Source organism: Nycticebus coucang, chromosome 11 (assembly GCF_027406575.1).
Source record: "Nycticebus coucang isolate mNycCou1 chromosome 11, mNycCou1.pri, whole genome shotgun sequence".
NCBI classification, from domain to species: domain Eukaryota; kingdom Metazoa; phylum Chordata; class Mammalia; order Primates; family Lorisidae; genus Nycticebus; species Nycticebus coucang.
The window spans coordinates 56,418,490-56,437,152 of record NC_069790.1 but is presented as its reverse complement, the minus strand read 5'-3'; the positions used below and the strand labels follow the sequence as shown (position 1 = coordinate 56,437,152).

Genomic DNA, 18,663 nt, shown 5'->3' with positions numbered 1-18,663 from the left:
AAAAACAGGAACTCCCACAAAATGTTTCTTTATCTGTGAAAACTTGTCCCTGCAGTTCTGTGGATGGCTGCCAAAAAAAGGAGAACAGAACTAAAATATTTCACTTGTAGCTTCACATATCCACAGCTTTACTACTAAAAAGACAACTTCAAAGGCTACGATAACAGAGGGAAGAGAGCTGCAAGGAAGGTTTAAATTAGGTATGTAGGGAGACGCGTTCTTTCTTTATTTGTTTTGTACTAATATTTATAAGTGATCTTCCCATGGCATTTATAATACCATACCTTTGCCCAAGAATAATTTACTTACCTGCAGGAATGATCCCATTCCAACTAATAAGAAAGAATGAATCACAGAAAAATAGTAAGGATAAAGGTAATTTTTTTTTAACTAGTTTGAAATCGCGACATTCTCTGAATGCTAGGTGCTATGTGGGATGTGAAAATGAAAGAGATCCTATCCCTGTTTTCCATGAGTTAACTCTCTGGTTTGGGAGACCAACATCTACCTAATTAAGTATTATCCCAGAGTTATAAACTGCTCTGGCAATACCTGGAAAGATGGAAGAGCAATCAAGGTTAAAAACATCTAGAAAAGATATATGGAAAAAGTAGGGTTCAACATGGCTATGAAAATATTACAGTAGTAGGATTCTGAAACTCAGAGGTGGGGCGCTGAGGTTTTTCCACAGTGAACACATGTGCAAGACTCAACAGTGGGATACTGTGGGGCTCTGTCAAAGAAGGAAATTAAGCCAATGATCCTAGATCCCAGGGTATATTTAAGATTGAGGGAGGTAAAACTGGGAAGAAAAGAAGAGTCAAATTATGGAGTTTTGAACTCCTGCAGAGAAGTTATTTCATTCTGGGTATAACAAAGTTTAAGTTCTGGATCACAGCCCTACATCCAAAGCACAGAAATATTTCAAACAATCTAAATGAATCTCTTCTGAGCTTATCTAACTTCTTTATAGGGACGAAAAACACCTTGAAATCCAGCACTGAGTTTTCTTTATCTTATTTCCTCAGCACCTAGAAAGGTATCTGGCATGCTTGAATAAGTTTATATTGATAAACATATCAATACTTTCTAATACAAAACACGATATAAGTAAACACAAGTTTCCTATTAGTGAGCTAAATATGTGCAATGCTTAAAGCACAACACCCACCTTACAGATTACCATTCTCTGCTGCCATTACAAACTACTAATAGTCTCCCTTAGTTTCTGCTGCTATAAGGTAGTAAAAGCCAGCTAATAAAGCAAATGAAAAGTAGCTCCCATTAAATAATATTAAAATGATTCTGTTTTCTATTCCACCCTCTAAGGGCCTGAAGTGGAACCATTAAAGAAAAGGTTCCTGCCATTCTGTGTCACTCACTCCAAGAACTAGTATAGCACATCTCAGTTTCTATTTCCATAAAAACATTTCTTCAATCTATAGAATCAAGCCACAAGCTACCATGGCCCCTTCTGGGTTATAAGATGACACACACATTTCTTTATTCATGTGTACTCAATTGCCTTTCTTCAATCTGCTGAACTGCATACTTGCCGGTCAGTTACCTTGGTAACTCCACAGTAAAGCCTGCTGTACTTTAAGTATTCACTTTGAGAAAAACATGATACAGATGTATGACACATTCATCATCTGCAAATGGGAAATGACTAAGCCACTATGTTTTGTTTGTAAAAATAATACTTCCTTTCTGTAGCATCAGTTTAAATTATGGGCACCCATACAACATTTTAGAGAAGTGCCCTTTCCCTCTACCTTTCCCATTTGTTACCTGCAAAACAAATAGCTCTTCCACGGAGGCTATTGGAGCAGTATTTACACCTATACTTCCTTTCAAAAACAACAAATGACTCAGAGAATGCAAAGCTCTAGGTGCTTGTTCTAAATATGAGCGATATACATAAGGATGATAGGGGTCTGCACCGACAGCCACGGAGGCAGTTTCCAACCACTCACGCAGGTTGCGCTCACATCTGCCTAGGTAATATTCACAAACCATAAGCTTGAAGCACACTGTTTTCCTTAAGAGCAGTCTTGAAAATCAAATATAAGCACTGAGAATCCCCACTAAGATCTCATAATCTCTGAAATATACATGCGTACAGTGCCATGCTAATCAAGCCAAGGTCACAGGGTCTGGGCTCTCTGTGTTATCGCATGGTTTTGCAATATTCTGTGGCTGCAAATCCATTACCTCTGCAAACACATGCCACTGGATAGAAATGAAACTGGAAACCAGTATGTGGCTAAATCCAGGCGATTCTATCACTATTAATGGGAAAAACAACCAACGGGGCTCAAAAACATCATCTCCAAATAGCAAAGGGAGCTAGATTTGCAAAGATTAAACACTACTGAAGACAGGTAATCTTAAGTAATAGAATTTTTAAAGGAAAATGTACATATCCGAGTAAAGAGCCAAGAGAGTATGTAACCAAGCAGCCAAGATCATCTTTTCACCCTCCGTAAATGTAGTAATGTAGTTCCAATGGCTCTCAGCACCAGGCTACCAAAATCTTATTGATAAAATTGTTCTGTGTTTTAGTCATAAGGTATAGAGTCCGCAGATCATTTCAACAACTGTGTACTACGTGACAGCAAAGGGCCAAGAATCAAATAACAGACTGTGATATCAGCAGCAACGAAGTAGCACCTCATGCTAACTAAACAGCCTCTTATTTTCCTTTAAGAGTCCACTGGAAATTTTCTGTGTCTATGATGAGAATGGAAGGGTGTGCCTTTGTGTGCTCACTTACAATTACCTAGAAACAAAAGCAAGTTTGGATGTATTTAGTAAACATTACATTTTGAAGGCATCAGGGTGGTACACTGCTAATGAACCTAAGGCATCTAATTGCAAATTATCACAATTATTCTTAACAGCATATGCATGTGCTCAGGCAGACACGCAGCCCCTTCTCTACAGAAAAGTCCATACAACATTGCCAGCTCTTTTTCTGCATCACCAAGAACAAGTCCGTGGACATAAAGATAAAACAGCCACCAAGTGTGAGACCCTGCAAGTTCCAGCTAGATTTAAATGTTAAGCCGTGTCTCCTTTGAAATCTATGAGAAGAAAGTCATAAAGTATTGTCACTATCTACACGCAGATGACTTTTAGTAGGTGCCAGTTATGTTTAGGTTGTTGCTTTAACAACAAGTTAATCATTTTAAAAGATCCATTTACATCAGGCACTTCTAATTTTTACGGTTTGTAAGTACAGTCTCAGGTTATCAGGAACCCTCTAGAATGATTCATTCCAGAGAGCTGATTTTGCTAAAGCACTCGGTGGTGGTCGATCCTTTTTCACGATGGCATAAGAGATCATCATTCTGCACGTCAATTATTGCACTCTACTCCATTAGACAGTGACTCCCTTACGTACTGTTTGGTTGCTTTGTCGTTTACCGATCACACGGCAGGTCCTAGTCTGCCAATGCTTTTTAAGCTTATGTATTTTATAGATTTTTCTGTTTTCTTCTCTGTAGACAAGTTGTTAAATGTCATTTCTCATTGCTATCAGCATGTTCCCTATAGGAGTTTCTCTATCCCTTCTAATTTGCTGTTATTAATCTGCCGCAAGTTTAGAAACCACACTACCAAATGACGTGGAGTGGCACGTTAAAGAGCGAGCAGATGAGTGCTGTTTAACACACGCAGGGATCTGCTGGACGTAAAAAACAGGCATCTCCACTTGCAGCACCTATTTTGGCTGCCAAAGACCCTTCTGCAGCCTTTCTCATAGTTCTTAGTTGACGCAGCACACTTCTGAATAGATGATCTTGCTATAATTGGGATAGAGCCGATAGAGCCATTACTTGAGATGACTACAGCAGAAACTCCGTGTTATTAAAAATACATTCAGAAATAAACAAGTGCCCGGTTGAAAGTCTTAATTCAACCCATATATTATATAAACATGAACTGTCAAATCAAAATGGATTTAATGTGTTGTACAAAATAATTTATAACAGATTTGTTATGTGGGAAATAGATTGTATAATTTACACAGAGACCTATGGATTAAATGATGTATTACCTTTCACCATAGCTAAATCAGCCTAAGAACACTAAAACATGCTATAATTAATAAGTAACTGAATAAGAAATTAAAGTCTATTTCTTAAAGCATTTCAATTTTGTCAACTGAGTTTTAAGACGAAAGCTATTCACTGGGAAACATCCCAAAGGTGCTTTAACTGAGTCCAAATCACTTTAAAAAAATAGTATAGATTTCCCAACTGTGCACAGTATTGCCTTAATAGTAACTATGATCTGGAAAATTTTTTGAATAAAATGATGAAAAAGATTTTTAAATTTATTTAGAATATAAAGAGAGTACCCACCAGGTACAACTTTTAAAATTAATTTTTGCTTAAGCAACTTACAAGTTGTAAGTACTGACAGGAAAAAATAATACTTTTGCCTAAGCAACTTAAAAGTTATAAGTACTGACAGGAAAAAATAATACTTCTTGTCTTATGTTTTACAGTTTTAACACCTAGAACGTCTTTATGAGACTCAGAGCCCTTGTATACATACACACTCCATGAAGTTGCTACCAATTCATAGGAATTAATTATAAGAGACAAATTCTATTTGCTATCTCTGTATCAAGAGAAATCATTTCAGGGTTTTTAGAGCCTGATATATTTATAGATACCTACCTAATTTATATTTTAACATGTTACTATAGTCAAATCGAAATTTAATACTAAACCAGATAATTGCTATAGAGAAATATGTTAAGAGTTTCAATAACCAGCTGGGTACATGACTTGTTTAGATTTTGTTTTTGTTCTGTTTTATTAATCGAACTTAACAAATCTTGGCTTTGAATCAAAAGCTGTCTGACCTTCCCCTTTGAGCTTACTCAACATCAAAGTACTGGAGGCCATTCATTTCGCACTGGGCAGCGATTGTTTTTAAGTCATAGGCAGTCCATATCTAGGCCTGTGAAATGAATCACAGGGAAGGCATTAGATTGTCCTTGTACATTTCATTTCTCTAAAAGATATGACCACGTTTCTTTACATGAGGTAGGAGGAAAACAATTACAGATTTTTTTTCCCAGCCAAAGCCAATTACTTTAATTTTTCCAAACTGGAATTAAATATCTTAATCATTACATGATAGCATGTGTTTTTCTTCTTTTTTCTTAAGTGTCAGTTGGGAAAAGATTGCAAACCATGATTAGTTAGTGATCAATACCCTTAGATAACGTGCTATAGTTGACAGGAACTTTAGATGTTATCCTGTCTGGGCATGCCACTTATCTTTCCCTATTAAGAGACAGATCATAACATTACTTCCTACCTGGATATGATTATCTGTCTCCTACTCACCTCAGGACTCCTGACAGTCACTACCACTCAGAGTTGGCATGCATTTCCTTTCCTAGAGAGTTCAGTCCATTTTATAGATGACAAAATTAAATAGAGGGATTAAGTGACAAGTTCAAACCTGTATGACTATTAAGAGAAAGAGTCAGGACTTGACCCAGGGTTTGTTGATTTGCAATCATAAATTAATACCCTTGTTGGTTGTGCACTTGATTATTATATTCCACAATACTAAGCTTATTATGTTGTATGTGTATAACACATTAATTTTCTTAATTATCGCTCCTTTTTTATGAAGAACCAGGATTTGACTAGACAACCCAAATTTACTCTATAACTTCATAATGCGAGACCTTACATCTTTTTAATGGTCCCTTACAGGAGGCTCTTCTAGGCTTACTGTCAAAGGTCTGCATGACTTGAAAAGTGAAGTATCCCTCTAGATGATGCGTGTTCCCCTTTGGTTGAGGAGGAACAGGAAGTGCCCCTAGCTAAAAATACCCATTTTTGCTTCTGAAAGGTGGCAAAGACAGGGGAAGGATCCCAAAGTTCCAGGACTTCAAGATGGTAGAAGAGAACTCTGTCAAGTTATTCAAGTATGTATTATTTCATTTCCAGGATTATTCAGTTAACATTTAACGCTTAAGTTGAAAGGAATGATGAAATCAGGACAAAATCATTTTGATTTTATTGTGGTTTCTTAGGAAAATCTATTGGTAAACCTAAGGCTAATTTATTTTGGAATGTGAGTTGTACTACAAGAGAAAGAATTAGAAGATGTTTAAGTGAAATATATGAGTAATGTGAAGGCTTAGTCCTTTTTAAATTTTTTCAGGGGTGAATTTTAAAATTTTAAGTTTTCTGCCCCTGCCCCAGGAAAAAAAGAAAGAAGTCCATAGTTAGAGTATTATTTGTGAATTTTGTCACCACTTAACTATGTGCTGAGGTAGAATAATGTCAAATGTTTTGGTCTGAGGCATTCAAATTCCTCAGAATCCTATTTATAGAAGAGGTACCATCCTCCTTTAGTTAAGAATTTGCATATTATTTAAAAATAAAGTTACACAAAAATATCTAATTGCTAAAGTTATTTTATTACATAAATGCTCTTATAATCTTCTGGGTTCTCTTTAAATTGTCAAAAAGAGAGAGATTCATGGTCAAGAACATCTCAAGGACAGTAGATATCTGAGATAGCGTTTAAAATGGCCTTGCTGTACAAGTCAGTAGTATTTGTTATTACAATTTCAAAAGCAATGAAACAACTCTTCACACTGTTGATGAAACTTATTCTCTGTATAAGATTTTTTTGATAATACAGCACTATAAAGATTGGATTAAAACAGGATAAGGAGACCAAGACGGGAGAAGAATCTAAAGCAGTGATTTTCAATCCATGTGCCACGAGAGGATCTTAGGCATGCCATGAAAAATCTTAAAGATCATAAATTAAATCACTTTCAGAAGAAGTTCAAAGCACAATTAGTATATTCTTTTTTTACTTTTTTTTTTTTTTTTTGATCAATATAATTTAAATGTGCCTGGGGAGTTTAGCTATAGGTTCAAGTGTACCATGAGATAAAAAATGTTAAAAAATATTGGCCTAAAGTATGAGATCAAGAGAAACAGAGGAAGCAAGACCACATGATAACCTGAACTGGTTTACCTCAGTAGATTCAAGATAGATCGATCATTTCTACTGCAAACCACAGTAATCTCTTAGATCATAAGCAGAAAAATCAGTGTGAGGTCCCATGGGAGTATGGAGTTTGAAATAAAAAGAGATTGGAATCTCTCAGAGATTCTAGAGGATGCTATGTCAAGGTCTTGAAACCCTAAGAACAGTTTCATGATAGATGACTCAGCTGGGTCTAACAGCTGTGGAGTACTCTTTTGGCAAATCTAACAGGAAAAGGAGGGATATGCTCAGTGGTTCTAGGGATCAAAGTTAAAGAGAAAACAACTAAAGAAAAGAGGAAGAATGACTACAATTTAGTGAAAAATGGTATGACGCCCAGAGGAAGAGTCTTAGGAGATCCTGCATAGGGCACCAGGAGCCAGGGCAGACCCCAAGTCCTTTGGAGATGACAGTGCAAACTGCAGCAGGGAAGGACATCTGTAACATTTAACTAGAAAAAAGATTAGACTAGGAGAAATGGATATGCCAAAGAACTGATGGCCCACAGCTTGATGGAGGAACCAAGGGTAAACAGGTACAATTCCCTTAAAGGAACTACAGAGAATCTGCGGAAAATGTCTACAGTGGATGTGAAAAAAAGGACTATGAGACCATGTGCTTAGGTCCCGAAACAAGTAGATCCAATGCTTTTTAAAACAAAGTTATGTGATCTTTTCATGTGAAGTTATTATAACAAAACTCTTTTTTCCTATAGATATTAGCAACTAAAATTTCTTAAAAATGCACACATGGATTTATTTCAAAGACAGCCAGGAAGAAAAGATGCTGGGAACCATTGTTCCACCATGAAACATATCTGGGGGCAGAAGATTCTAGCTGAAGAGTAATTTGGCACCACCTACAAAAAAAATCAGTGACCCCAGCATCAGAGAAGTATGAAAAAGAGGTAAGCCAAGAATCACTCCTTACAAGAATCCGGCAGGTTTAATCTGGCAATAAGGCCACCTTTTCAAAATTACTATTCCTCTAAAAATGTTTAACATTATTATTTTTTTTATAGACATTTTGGTTTTCTTAAAGTTAGAGAAACCACTTGACTATTCTGTTAATGTTCATGATCACACATAAACAGTATTTTGTATGCGTGTGGAAGGATCGTTAAAAAAAATCAAAAATTATTAAGTGAAAGTTCATAATGGTAATTGATATTTTGAAAATAACTAATATTTTGACTGTTAAGTAAGGCCTATTCTCCCTAATGAAGGGCATTATGGCAAAGACCCTGAAATACTGCTGATGAACACTTTCATAGAGAAGAAAAATGGGGCAAGTCATCATTCAAGTAGAAAAGAAGTGCCCATCAAGAATTTAAGAGTAAAACATACCAATTTAGTTTCACAACAAAATTATTTAAAATTAGCCAAATACTTTATGATCATTTTTCTAATATTACATAAGTGCTATTTTAAAATACATGTTAAATGTACTTCTTAATGTTTTTTAATGTTATAGATTATAACTTGTTATAGTAAATAAATTGGGACAATTTTTGTAAGTGGCAAGCTCGTGACTGGATAAGGGAGAACAATACGTTAAAAACATGGGACAGTTTTTAGTTTAACAGAAAAGGGCAAAGCTACAGCAAGAAAAAACACTTGAAAAATAATGGATTAAGAACATAGGGGATCAGAGAAAACAAAATTTTTTTTTTCTGATTAACTTGTCAAACTAAAAAAGAAAAAAACAAAAACCACACATGACTAAGAAAGCAAAAGGAATATTCAAAGTGGACACTTAATGGACTCCCCCAAAGGGATTTAGATTTACAACCTAAACTCACCATCTTTCTTCCCAGCAGCCATTTTTCTGCTGATAATAAAACTGTTGGCCTGTTTGATCTTCCAGTTAACTGTTCCACTTATGCCATCAGCACAGCTTAATAAAAAAGCTTTTCAGAATAAAACAAATGCACAAAAAATGAAATTAATATCAAATAACAATTGCAGATCACCTACTATTAACGGGATCAGATTTATTCCAGCTCAGCTAGTTATTTCATTCCAATCAGCAAATATTTCTTACATGTTAATACAAGAAAATATGGGGATACAAAAAAAACAAGACATAGATCCTGCCCCCCAAAGAGCATATAATCCATGTGAATTGACAATTTGTGTACAGAAATATATATATATGTATATATGTGTGTATATATACACACATACATAATGTAATATATAATAGTAATTATAAACTCATACATGATGGCAGAAAGCACAAGTTCTACAAGAACACTGAGGATGAAGCAATCGTCTTTGGCTAGGAATCTTGTGCTAAGTTTAAAGTATGTTTTAAATTCACAGTTGAGTTTGGTAACATCACACTGGTAGCAATGAATAGGATTAGGGTTAAGGGATATAAATACGGGCTATTGCAAGAGTGTAGGGTAGCAGTCAGGTTGAAGCACAAGGAAAGAAAAGCTTGTGTCAGTTACAAGACACCATGGAGATAATACCAACCATACTTTTCTAAATTGCTAGGAGGGGGCTAAAAGGAAAATCAAAGAAGGCTTTGAATTTTTTATCTAGAATGACACAGAACAGTGATACATTAGGCATCTCAGAATATAAGTCAGTTTCAGGACAGAATGAATTTAATTTGGGATATGTTAAATTTAGGCATCAGTTGGACATTCAGATGAAACCATCTAAGAAGATAGGAATAGAGCTCTGGTTCATAAAAGTATGTAAAGGGGCTTCAGATACAGATCTGAAGTTCTCCAGAGAAATGATTGTTGAAGCCAAATCCCTAGTGCAATTCCTTAAAGACGCTATGCCTCGATGTAGCACACACATTAGGCCTTATGTAGAAAGTGATCTGGAGCAAATACACGTTCATGTTCTTGACCCATTCATTTACCCTATTTTTCATCATCCAAACTGCCAATATTACTGTTTTCACTCTTGTTTTTCTACCTTACCTTTCAGACTTGATATATTTGGGCATCATTTTTCTGACTACAATATCAGCTTTCCACCCTATTCTCCTTTTCTCTGTCCATCTCAGGAAAGTTCCCTCTGGATTCAACTAAGCTCCCAAATTCCCCCATGGTCTACCTTATAAATCTGTCCTAGCTACTGAACATGAAATGGACTAAGAAAGAATGCACAAAAAGTAGGAAGGACAAAAGAATGTGTTAATAAATATATCTATCTATTAAAAACAGAGAATGATTCAGTACAGAAAAGAATGGTGGTCATAACGTTGGACAACTGGGTCTGAAGTATCACGTAAGCCAACGAAAGAGAGATGCCAAGGAGAGTGTGATCAACATTCTCCCTTCACTGAAAAAAGGTCAAAGAGGATTAAAGGTTATCAAAGACGGCAAGATATGAAAAGTGAGACATTACTGGTGCCTCCTTGAGTTCTGATAAAGTGGTAAGAAGAGAGGCCAAACTACAAAAGGTTAAGATGTGGACGCAGTAAATACAGTTAATCTTTTAATAATGTTGGCCAGAGCAGAGAAGCAAAAGGATTGAGTGTGAGACTGAGGAAGAGCAAGGCGGAGAGGAGGACTGGTGTTTAGTACGGGGAAATATATTTTGTACATAAAGTGAGGAAAGGACGTAAAGAGACAGGAAGGGACTAAGGATAAAGAACAGGAACATAGCTGATGAAACACAATTCAAAAAAAAGTACAATAGGTAAGACCAAGCAAATATAGGTAAAGAAAATGCTTTCATGAGTGAAACATGAACGACAGAAACAATTAGTAGGATACACAAACTTAACATTAAGAGTTTCCCACCTTAACAAATGAAAGATTAAATGTATATTTTCTTTTCAAACTGAATTTTCAGCAAAATTTTCAACGTAAATTATGAAAAAGTCCCAACTTCCCTTCGAAGATGAAAAAGGAATGCAATTTGAAACACAAATTAGTAATTTGATAATTACACATTGTATGCTTATATCAAAGTATCACATGTACCCATAAACATGTATAACTATTATGTACTCATAATTCAAAATAATTGTTTTAAATCAAGGTTACTAAAAAAAAAAAAAAAAACCTCAAGTGACAATTTCAGTGATACCTGAGAATAGAAATCAAAGGCTTTAGTACTCCCTAGCATAAGCTACTTATGTTCAGTTTTTTAAATATGAAAAATGAAGTATACAAGTTTTATCTGTTATATGACCAATCTTATCAAAAACTTGTCTAATAAATGGCTGATTCAATAACTGAAATTATGTACTTTAAAATCTAGTTGAATAATATAATAGGCATTTCCTAATAATATAAGCTAAAACAGGATCACAAATGTTAATAGTATCTTTTGGAAAAATACCACCCACCCCCTTGCTGATTCTCCCCCTGGCTAGGTTCCAAAGTCAACATACCGGGTAGCTCCCTAAAAATACATATGGATATGTAACCCTAAAATGTACATAATAAAAATCTGAGAACACATATTCATGATTCCACCATGGAGAGTCTAGGTACAGCGGTGAGACAAATTCACAAATCATTCATTAGAGTGAGTCTAATGTTCTCATAACTATGTACTCTGACTGACAGAAGACCTAGAACCTAAAGGAATAAAGAATATTGATCTGAGTCACATATACACACCAAATGTAGGGCTTACCTTAAAACTGAAAACCCTACCCACTCCTGCCTACAACCAGTCTACAGATAAAACCAATTTGCAAGAGCAGGCAAGACACTGCTGCATGATGGAAAATTCTACCCTAGAAAGACAGGGAGCAGGTGGCCGAAGTCTTCTCTACAACTTTCCAAAGAACAAAGAATACATGGATCTGATAAGCAATATTTAGATTTAACTGTTTCCTTCACCACGTCCTGAGGAAGGTGCTTTCACATAGATTGTCTAATTCAATCCTTATAAAACCAAATGAATCTGTTAATGTGTTGGAAGATTATAGAGGCTTAACCTTAAAGCAGAATGGAGGCGGTGCCTGTGGCTCAAGGAGTAGGGCGCTGGTCCCATATGCCAGAGGTGGTGGGTTCAAACCCAGCCCCGGCCAAAAACCACAAAAAAAAAAAAAAAAAAAAAGCAGAATGGAATAAGTCCTTCAGGCAAGTAGACACTCTATAAAATTCTTCATTTCTCTGTGAACTGGGTGGTTACCGTAAAAGAATGGGTTGAGTGCCCAGACAGCTCCTTTTTTGTTCCTTCCTGTATTCTAGCTCAGTGACTCTCAAACTATGTGGTACATAAGAATCATTGTTCAGAGTTACATGCACAAAACTACACATATGATACTTTTTGGGTGACTTAAAAAATTGGAATTTCTGTCTTACACTCTTACTTTTAGCATAAAGTTGAAGACCACTGTATGTCCTTGGCTAATGAACCAACATAATATTGTTCATACTTTGCAGGTCTTATATAAGGGCAGTCTAGCTGGCTTTTATAGGATTCAGAAAACAAATTTAATTGGTATGTAAACTATTAAAAAATGGAGGAAGGGTAGAATAATTTAAACACATCCCGCAGATATTGCTCTATTTTAAGGCCAGAATTGCTTTTGAGCACATTTTTGAAAGTTCACATTGATTGATCCATATGAAGTCCCACTTTGACCACAGAAGACAGAAGTCCAATAAATCTAAATAAAAGGACAAGTTTTTATGCCTCTACTCACCAGGCAATGTCATTAAAGGAAAGACACGACGCCACAGATGATGTTGCTACTTAAACACTCCCCACACATAGAAGGAAAAAAAACTCAACAATATGGAAATAACTATTTGTTTTTAATTATGTGTCCAAGATCACGGATCTACTTGACTTGAGTCTTATATAAAAAAATTGCCAATATCAAGTGTCATACCACATAACATAAGCTGTACACTGACAAGTGTGAAGTACTCACAAAGAAAGCTAGTATTTAGAGTTTAATTTTCATTAGAAAAAGACCAATGCATATTTTATGTAAGAATTGTCCTTAGAATGGAAAAATATGACTCAATTTTTGAAATATTTACCCTATACACATTTTTTTAAGATTAAATCTAATACTTGGTAAACGGTCTGTGAAGCTAGTGAATGATGCCCCATGAATATATCAATGTACACAGCTATGATTTAATAAAAAAAAAAAAAGATTAAAACTAATGTGTAAAAAAAAACAACCAACCTGTATAGACTATTTCTTGGACTTTCTCCAAAGATTATGGTCCATCCTCAGAAATGTTAAAGAGATGAGAACTCTAGGTACTCCCTGAGTTCATGCTAAGCTGTGCTACAGTTATATCTGTATGAGTTTTGCTCTAATTCATAAATACAAAAGCAAAGAATAATTTGCATCCTGCATTTACACAGCCTAAACTAAGAAACATTCAGGCAATAAGCCAGGGTATCACTGTATACAATTTAACAAACTTGCCAATGTTCCTCCTCCGAAATCATCAAAGTCTAAATTAATCCAGAGGTGGCTGGCAGGCTTTCCACTTCCCTAGAAACCATACAATACTTCAAGTTTGTCTTAAGTTTCCATTATTCATTCTCAGTCTTGTAGCAGCGTGACTACATTTCATCTGGCCCGGGGCAAAAGCACTCTCTGAAGAGATACTACTCTTTCCAAAACCTGAATAATTTGCTGACTGGGAGAGGAGGGGATTTCTATTTAATAAAAGCAATTGAAGAGCTGTGAATAGCAACTGATTGCTGATGAGCTAATCAGAATGTCAAGAGACAGAAATAATAAATAATAACTTATTCAGACATCACTGTCCAAGTAAACAGCAGGATATACCAAGTGGAATTTAATCTGATTAACACATTCACCTTAAACCAAACCGTCAAGTTTTTCTCTGTCTATACTTCACTTGTCTCTTTTCATATTCTACTTCAAGGGGATCAAAAGACTTTGCTTTCACAAACTGGATATATAGCTCACACCCACAACATCCTTTCTTTCTGTCACCACCAACCCCAAGTTGCTGTATTGCTCCTTTACCATCTACATTTTTCTCTTCCCTTCATTTATACCATTCGCTTTAATACTTTTTAAATTGTTTTCTACATTAAAAAAAAAAACTATCTTCAGACTTTTCTTTCTATGAACTGTTAGTTGATTGTTACTTCTTTTCATTAGCTACCACATTTTGAGTGCTAAGTGCTAGATACCACACTAAGGGTTTTACCTATATTACCTTATTTAATCTTCATATCAATTAAGTGAAGTAGGTAGAGTTACTTCCATTTTACAATGAGGATGTAAAGTCTTAGAAAATGATGTGACTCATCCCACGTCATATGTTTAGTAAGGGGTAGAGTTGAATTTTGAACTCATTTTGTGGCTGACTGAAAAGTCTATGTTATTTACTTGTCAATCCTGCCCCCAAACACAGTCATGCACTGCAAAACAAGGATATGTTCTGAGAAATGCACCAGTAGGCAATTTCATCACTGTGAAACATCTTAAGAGTATACCTACACAAGCCTAGAGGTATATTTCCTTTATTTATTTACATATATTATTCCATATGGAAAACCAAATGTCTCATCACCATTAATGAATATCACTCATTTCCCCTAATAATCTGCAGTGCCAGTATCAAGTGCCATACACACATATATCAAGTTTCTCTATATGCTCCATCTTACGGGAGCATATTGATACATGCAGTCATTGTGACTGACACATCATTGCACAGTACAGGACAGTAGTTAAATGGAAAAGCAATCTGTAAACTGTATTATTTTCATGTAATTTGAGATATTATTACTAGTAGGTCATCTTCAACTTATTTAACTTTCTAGAAGAAGTAAGTTGCCCCCATGACTCCTGAGTTAGAAGTAGCTGGTAAGGAAGCAAATGTTACTGCTATGCAGGAGCTATTTATCCTATGTGCTATGTGAACCAAGACAAAAACAAAAAATGAAATGATTTGTTCAAAGAAAAAAGCTAAAAAGTCAGCAGGAATCGATGGGGAGAATAGGCTTTGCTGAAAATACTGTGGCCTCAACTTCTGAGGAGTCAGGAAAAGATATTCCTAAGAAAAGTGTTATAGCAAGACTTGAAACCAAGAATGCCAGAAGAAAATGCCTCCAAACTTTATTAAAACAGAAAAGACTGGCAGAATTGAACATAAGAAATTATGTAATACAATTAAAATTATTACTACAATTAAAATACAAACTAAAAACTTAGAGCAGATATAAAAGACTTTGGAGGGATATACAATTTGAGTGCAGAAAAGTGGTATTTAATATGACAGTTTTTGGAGACACGAGCAGTTTTTGCTCTGTTGGTCAAACAACCTAAGAAGGTAAGCTCAGGTTTTCACTCCTGGAAGTAGAACTATCATAGAAATACTAGATTAAAAAACGAGCACCAGTAGGAACTTTAAAAAAATGATATATATTATACAGAGTAGTTATATGCACCATTACAATTTAACATCCTCCTCTGCAAAATGTTGCATTGTTGTGAAATCAATAAAATTTGTGAAAAGCAGAACACAAAACAACATGTAGGCTGCGTAAAATCTAGTGTAATAGTGCAATCTAGTGGAAAAGGATTAAAAGGCAAAGTGCATAAGCTCTTGGGGAAGTAAAGCTATGGGAAAAAATTTCTGTTTAAAAAAACAAATATAATAATAGTGCTTGCATGAGCTGTCCAATTAAGAAACCCTTTAAAGAGAAATATTCTCATTTTAGATATTTGCTTTAAACTGTCATTAATTTTCCTTATTACAGAAAACATACATTCTCATTGTACTACATACCAACAGTATAAGCAGGAGGGTATAAAATAAATCTTCCCTCTCACATCCCTATTGCCATCCTGCCAATGTCAATGACTAGGGGATCTAGTCAATAGTTCTTCTATCTTTCCACATTCTTTGTGTGCAAACATATATTTTTACACATTTACACGTAAACATACATGCCAGGATCTTTTATACATAATGTGATCACACTTTTTTCACTTAGACTATATCCTGAATGTGTTTACAAGACAGCACATTTTAAGGCTGCATAGCTTCCTGCTGTGCGATTCAGTCATAACTTGTTTATCATTACCTCCAATTCGGCCTGTCCAAACTCACCATCTTTCCCTTAAAAACTGATCCTCTTCCAGCTTTCTTCATCTTGTATTTGGTACCACTATCTAGAGAGCACCCCAGACATCTCCCCACGACCTGGCAACCTCTACCCCAAATTCAATGCAATACCCACCGTGTGGATTTTTAGCCAGCAAAACGTCCCTGCCAGCTTCCTCTCCTCATCACCACCCTAGCCCACAAGGTCCTCATCTCTATCCTAGATGACTAAAGGAGCCTCAGAACTAGGCAGCCTAACTAGTCAGCCGCAATCTATTCTGACCCCTCCAACCCCTTCCTCACAAACAACTGAAGTGCTCTTTTTGAAATGCAAATGTAATCCTGTCCGGCCTAAACCCCTCCAAAGATTTCCCATTGGTCTCAGCATAAAGATTAAACTCTTTAAGGTGGTCTACCAGGTCCTGCAAAATTTGTTCTCAGACCTCCTGTCTAGCCAGTTTCCATTGTGCTTAGCCTTCTCCTTCCATGCCAATTTCACTAGACTTCTTTCAGAACTTTCCATTTTCTAACCTGCCCCTTCTGCAGAACTTTTTTTTTTTAACCTCAAATATACCTTCCCTCTTCACTTCACTAACATTTACTCATCCTTCAGATCTGAGTACTTCCTTGGAAAAGCCTTCCTTAATCCCCCTTTCTGACCAAATCCCTTACTTAGGGGTCCTACTAGTGTTTACAGCACTTACCATAGTTTTAAGAACACATTTATTTGTGTAATTATTTGATTAATTAATCTTTATCAAGAGTAATCAAATAATATTGGGAAAAAACTGTTTGATCAGTTTTTGTCAACCCCACTAGGTGTAAAACGTTCTACAATGGCTGGAGTGTGTCTTTTCCAGCATCTAACACGCAAAAAAAAAAAAAAAAAATACAAGTAGTATTAATTAGTAAAAACGACCATGATTTTTTTTCAAGGTTTTCATTATCACTATCAATACTATAATAAACATTGTTATCTGTAACTCTGAGCACTTTCACCAGTACATCTGTAAGCTAAACTTCTAAAAGCAAACAGCTAGACAAATAATGTACATTTCAGATTCTGATAAGCACGCGCAGCAATCTGTTCCGTTTCTACTTCGGCAGTACTAGTCTTTGATTAGAATCAACTCTAACTACAGAAAATGAAAGATGTTAAAGGTGATACACTGATTAACCATTTCATAGAAGAGAAAAGCTGATGTGATTTTACCACACAGTGAGAAACACTAATTTGCCAAGGAGAAAAAAAAAAAAAAAAAAAAAAAAACCTTGGGGCTATTTTTCCTCTTCTTTTGCATTCCAAGGTAAAAGAGCAACTATTATAATTCTATGGGTACTGCTGAAGAGATAGAGAACTAAAATATTTCACTTTAACTGCTATAGGAAAATTAGCTATGATCCCTTCTTTTAAATTTTCAGTGAACCCCAAATCTCCATAATAATCAAAGCGGTGACCAGATGAATGAGCGAAAACCTAAAGAATTTGCACCAGCGCTGCCTAACTTGTAAACATTTTTTAAATGAGTGGCTTCATTTATCAGAAAAGAAAGTCTGTCTTCCCTGTCACAACAGATGCCGTGGCGATTCCCGTGATACAGAATGCCAAAGATCTATTCTAAAAATCTGATTAATCTAAGGCAATTAGATTGGAAGTGAAATGTGCTAAAGATGAATGATTTTTAAGTAATGCATTTAAACTGCTATTGCATAAAAGTTCTTATGCGAAGACATAAAAATTAAAAATTTTTAATTAAAAATGTTGCCAGAAAGTGATCCAAGAAAAAAATAGTACTTTAGCTTTTACATATTAACTAACACATTAATGTTTCTCAGACTACAACAATAACAATGCCAGTAACTAATGTTTTGATGCTACCTATTTATTTCCCAAGATAATTTCTTCAAGTGATAAAATTTAAATGCTGGAGATTATTATTTCCCGAGCACAATACCAGAAGCAATCACTGCATTCAAGGAATTGCAAGTAGCCGCCTGCCGATCAGGTGAGTGTTGACAAGCCAGAAACTCATCTTTGAACATTTCTCTCTTGGAAATATGAGCTCAGCCCAAGACCGCCTGTGGCATCTTCAACAATTGGGATGCAAGCCATCATAAGTTGCTGTGTGCATTATTACAATCCCACAAAGGTGCACCACACTTTTATAAAAGAGAGAATAAGGAAAGGAGAATGTTGTGTAACATCAAAACAATACCTCACATAGTCAAAGTGAGAATAATTATTCTGACCTAACAATTGGAGTGGAGGAGAAAGTTCTGGGTGTGAGGCTGGAGTGAAAGCAGCAGGCAGAAGTTGGTTAGAAAAGATGACAAGAATTTTCTCTCCTTTCTTCACATCTCTCCTCAGAGTTCTCCTTAGTTTGCAATGCTCCAGGGCTCAAAAATAGTTTCTGTAGAGTCAGAAGTGCTACTCAGAAGAGAGTCCCAGAAGGAGGCCCTGGGTACTCCACAAATTGATTTTGAGCAATCACATTTTCAAAGTCAGATATGATAATCAAAATAAACAGTCAATAGGCAGATACACAAACAGGAAAGAAAAATCTGCCCCGAGACATATT

General features: G+C 35.6%; 1 protein-coding gene across 8 annotated transcripts in view; it reads right to left on the bottom strand.

Annotated features, from left to right (window-relative positions):
• The window catches only part of SGCE (sarcoglycan epsilon), a 68,146-nt gene that overhangs the window by 43,251 nt on the left and 6,232 nt on the right, over positions 1–18,663 (bottom strand). For 4 of the 8 annotated variants that reach the window (XM_053609686.1, XM_053609688.1, XM_053609687.1 and 1 more), the window contains exon 2: positions 8,843–8,950. The exons of the other annotated variants lie outside the window; for them this stretch is intronic. In XM_053609686.1, the coding sequence (XP_053465661.1) occupies positions 8,843–8,950 (108 nt within the window). The remainder of the gene's footprint in view (positions 1–8,842; positions 8,951–18,663) is intronic. 8 annotated transcript variants of the gene reach the window in all.